The sequence below is a fragment of the Lipotes vexillifer genome, unplaced genomic scaffold (assembly GCF_000442215.2).
Source record: "Lipotes vexillifer unplaced genomic scaffold, Lipotes_vexillifer_v1.1 scaffold285, whole genome shotgun sequence".
Lineage (NCBI taxonomy): Eukaryota > Metazoa > Chordata > Mammalia > Artiodactyla > Lipotidae > Lipotes > Lipotes vexillifer.
The window spans coordinates 1172907-1177854 of record NW_006788807.1 but is presented as its reverse complement, the minus strand read 5'-3'; the positions used below and the strand labels follow the sequence as shown (position 1 = coordinate 1177854).

Genomic DNA, 4948 nt, shown 5'->3' with positions numbered 1-4948 from the left:
GCTATGATTCAACTGAGAGTTCCTTCCCTGCCCCTCCCCCTTGCACTGTCCTGCCCCTCCCTCTGCCCCTGCCCCCTGCCCTCTAGAATTGTTCCTTAAATATCTAAGAGCAATCTCCTCCCCACACTGTCATGCCCAGTAGCTTTATTTCTCCTCTGAAATGTGTCCCCCATCAACCCCCCAGTCCCTGGAAGCCAAGCTTCCCCTCAGAAACAGACCACAGTAGGAATTCTAGCAACTTTTGCGAGGGGGATAAAATTGTCTTCAAATAGTTGCAGAAGGAAAGGAGTGGGTGGGGTCCAAAAGGATGGAGTGGATCGGTCAGTGCACCTGCCTGATCCTCTGATCACACACAGTGTGAGGCTGGATTCAGGATCGCCGGGCTGAGCCCAGGGCACCAGGAAGGCAGACCTCCAACCACACCCAGGACCCCAGCCCCCTACCCCACCTTGCCTCCTGTGAACCGGGGACCGGCACCCAGCACTCCCCCTCACTGTCCACAGGGATCCGGATGCTGGACCAGCCCTTCATGACGGACATTATCGAGGCCTCCTCCATCAGCCACATGCCTCAGCTGATAGACATTTACAGCGCCAGTTGGGGCCCCACCGACAACGGGAAGACGGTGGACGGGCCCCGGGAGCTCACACTCCAGGCGATGGCGGATGGCGTGAACAAGGTAAGGTCGTTCCTGCGCCAGGAGGCCCTGGGCCACTCCCGGGGAGGAGGGGTACAGGGTGTGTGGGGGGGGAGGGGGGGAGGAGTGGGGGAGGGGCGGAGCGCTGGTGCCGATTGAGCGCGGCGAGGGGCAGGGCGGCGGCGGAGGTGGGGCTGTTACCCTGTGCCTTAGCTCAGGTCCTTCGAGAAATGGACCCCAAATCGGGTTAGAGGTCCAGACTTATTGGAGGGGGCGCCTGTGAAGGACAAAGGCGAGGGGGCGGGGGCCCTTCGGAGGGCGACGCTATCCTGGCCTCTGCAAAGGGAGGGGGGAAGGAGGGTCCCACAGGGGGCTGCACTAGCACCCCACCGTGCAGGCGTGGCTGGGAGCAGCCCTGGGAGCGGGGTCTCCGCGCAAACCGGGTGTCTTCAGAGCAGAGCAGGGGAGCTGCGTCCAGATGTTCCCGTGGGGGTGTCAGCGCGTGTTTTCGTGGCTGCCCATCCCTGGGATTAGTCCGGGAATGGACAGCGCCAAGGAGCAGGGACCAAAGCAGCACCTCAAAGGAAGGCAGCCGGGAGCCGCGGGTCACTGTGCGGGTGAGCGGCCCGTGGGGAGCGGCAGGAGGTGGCCTCTGTGATCCCAGGGCAGAGTCCCCGTACAAACCACAGCCAGGCCAGAGTCTCCCTGGGTTCAGGTCCCAGGTCCGCTGTTCAGGGTCTGAGTGTCTATCCGCAGTGACCTGACCTCACTGCGCCTCCGTTTTCCTGCCTGTAAAATGGTGATAACGGTGCATTTCTCCTGGGGTCGCTGTGAGGTGTGAGATAGACATGCAAGTGCTGGCCCTGGGAGGCCCCACAAACGGCTGGTGTTTGCCTGGGTCGTTAGGGACTCTTAACCAGCTGCCCCAAAACTTTGAGGCATAATGCATAGTGTTTCACTAGGCTTGTGGACTCTGTGGTCCAAGAATTCAGATGGGAACGGTGGGGATGGCCTGTCCCTGCTCCACAGTTGCTGGGCCTCAGCTGGAAGGCTGGGGACTTGAATCACCAGGCTGGCGTGTGTTTGCAAGCCCCTGCGAGGGGCTGAATTACTGGCCATTGGTGCCACGGCACCGTCTCCTCGGGGCACTTAGTCACTTTGTCTTAGTCTTTTCCCAGGATTGGACTTTCCATCAGGTTGATGCGATGCCCTGTCCCTGCCCTCAGCCCGTCTGAGACAGCCACAAAGATCCCTGACATTGGAATGGCACAGTGCAGTTTACGGGGGGTGGGGGGGGTCACCAATAGGATGGCGGGGGTGGGGCAGGAGGCAGTGGTGCTGCCCCATTTCAATGCCCAGACCCTTAGGAGTTTATAGGGTGAGACTTCTGACATACAGACAGCTATTTCCTTATTGCCTTGTTCACGGTGTGGCTGGAGAGAGACGATTGCACAGCCAGGCCCGGGACCAGGTGACAGTGACAGCACATTACCCAGGGGAACACCTGGCAGATGTCCCCCTTCCCCATCAGACACGGATTTTCACTGAGAAGCATTTTTTGACACCTGAGGCCAAAAGAGAGTCAGAGAATAGGTGACATCTGGCCTCTGTCAGAGTTGACAGTGCAGATGGGCTCAGTGCAGTACATCCCCGGGCGAGTCCTGTCACTCTCCACGAGCTCCTGAACGGCTCCATCACATTTCAAGGCAGGGTACGTCTCTCTTTCCATCTGTAGCGTCCCGTGCTGCAACTAAAAAGGCTCTTTCAAGTATGATTGTTCTGCAAAGCATGCCAAGTACGCCAAAACTTAAGAGAATAATTTGTTATGACTTATCTTCAGCTGACAGCATGTAAATATTTTACAAAGTGGAGTATGGTGAAAAATACAGTTTCTCATTTGACTTTCCCCCAAGCTGTAGGAAGGATTCTTTCCTTATTTCAAGGTGAAGTTTTTTTGGACAGTGTTATAGAATTGTGTGAGCAATGGGGTATTATTCATGAGCAAAAAAGACTTCCTCTCAGTTATTTCAGCTGACTGGTCAGGTCTAAAGGAAAATGTACCCCTGAAAGGTGATCTCCACCTGAACAAAGGAGTCAGATAATTACCTGTTACACTAAAGAAATTCTTATGCTTGTCTTTGAATTTTAGCATCTTGCAGATAGGTTTTGTTTGACCAACACTGTAATGATAAAAGGGGAGAGGAAGAGGAAACGAAGGATAAGAGAACTTTCCAGGGATGTACCATCTGCCACAGACCCCACCACTCCCTATCGGATGACATCTGCTTCTCACATAAACATCACCTACCTGGCTCCTTAGGGATTTGAGTTTGCATCTCCTAAATTTTCTCAATAAATACTTAACGGAGACAGCAAGCAGCCGGCACGAAGTAAGAGGAGAAGGAAACCTTTTCCCCGTTTGTTTATTTGAATGTTTTTCTCTTTATAGTCAACGTGTTGAATTTACAGTTAAGACATTCTTCACATTACATATGGGAGTAGATGACAGACAGAGACGCCTGAATTATGATGTATCCTGGAATTGACTTATTTCAGGATCCCGCAGAAGCAGACCCTGAGGTGAGGGTTGAGTTCAGGTAGTTGATTTGGGAGGTAAAGGGAGTGAGTGGGGAGGTATAACAGGGAAAAAAGGGGCTATTAAAGGATTTGTCATCAAGTCAGCTACTACCGTCAACTGGAGCTTAATCCCACGGGGAAACTGGGAAACCATGCAGAACACACACTGAAGTTATCCCAGCCGGCGGCACGGGAGCTGGCGGAAAAGTCAGTGGTTCAGGTCGTCCCCAAGGGGCGTAAATGTCCCAACACTTTCAGCCGGGAGGGAGGTGTGCAGGGCAGCCTTCAGCCTCTGGGGAGAAACCCCTTACATGAAGAGACGCCTGTGCTGACATCTGGAAACCCCCAGCGCACAAGAAGCCACAAGCTCGAAGGAATACGGGAGACACCCACGACCATCTACCACAATCTCCAAGTGCAATTTGGGCAAAGCCTAATCTGAACTTGGAGTCATCTCTCTCTGGGTAATAAAGGACCAATACGGCGATGTGTTTGCTGGTCGGAAAAGGATGTAGCCCTTACAGAGAGACTGATGGAGAACAAAGCCCAGCTGGTATGGGATACGGCATCTTACATCACTCTGACAACCAGAAGAGGAATTCAGAGACCACTAGAGGGTCTTGAGAGTGATGACTGACTCATGAACTTCTTTCCACATCTTAAGGAAATGCACCCAGGGCAGCTCTGGCACGTTTTTGGCTGGCTCTGATGACTACACCCCAACCTCTTATTAATCACACCTCAGGGTTGCTACCAGAGGGAACATCTTAGGAATATTTAAAGACAAGGGAACAGAAAATCCTCTGAGGCACGGATGAGACAGAGCATTGATAGTTTATTTCCTGGGCAGGGGATGGGAGGTTGCAAAGGGCTCAAACACAGATCCCAGATCTTGGAGCTGGAATATATTGTACTAGGGGTCACTTGCAAGACTGGCTCAAAAGCCACCATCCAGGAAGGGGGTGGGGGAAGCTGCCCAAGGAGACAGTGATTAATCAGGACTGGCGAGGAGGAGCCTGGTGCCCTGCTGAAATTTAATCAGAGCAGTGGGCCTGACACAGTGGCACAAGTGCCGGGGCCTCTGGCGGCGACGATGCCTCCTGCCAAGAAGCTCTCAGGACTCCTCCAGGAGCCCTGATTGATGCTCTGAAACCAAATGAAGGTTGCCAACTGCACAGGGGATGCCGCTGCTTGGAATCTGCGGTTCGGCCTCTGAGATGCCTTTCTCAGTTACAGTCCCTCCTTTCATTTCTGAGAAGGAGAAACGGGAGGAAAAGCTGGCGGGTTTCTGGTGACCCTTCCTAAGAGTTGGCCAGCCCCAGGTGGGGTGGCCAACCGTCCTTGTTGCTCGGGACTTTCCCAGGTTTTGCGCTGAGAGCCCCACTTCCCAGGAACTACCCAATCCCGGGCCAACCGAGGCAGCTGTCACTCACCTTTAAGCCTTCTTGATGGTGGTGATCCATCTGCGCCCAGGGAGAAACCCAACCACCAGGTTAAGGGACTAATGTGGACTTAAGCCTTCAACAACCCCTGTGACATCAGAAAGGTTCATCACGGCGTGTTTGGATCCTGCTAGAAAGAGACAGGATGGCACAGGAGCCTTACCTCCAAGGTGGATACACGGCAGGACAAGTCAGGGGCAACTGCAGGTGTGGTGAAACACTGGCTCAAGTGAAGGATTTAAGCAGAGGCTACGTAGTGCCACCCTCCATTGGGCTTTCTTGGGGATCTGAC

General features: G+C 53.9%; 1 protein-coding gene across 2 annotated transcripts in view; it reads left to right on the top strand.

Moving 5' to 3' along the window:
• The window catches only part of PCSK2 (proprotein convertase subtilisin/kexin type 2), a 214975-nt gene that overhangs the window by 184435 nt on the left and 25592 nt on the right, over positions 1-4948 (top strand). For both annotated transcript variants that reach the window (XM_007461791.1, XM_007461792.1), the window contains one exon: positions 504-679. In XM_007461791.1, the coding sequence (XP_007461853.1) occupies positions 504-679 (176 nt within the window). The remainder of the gene's footprint in view (positions 1-503; positions 680-4948) is intronic.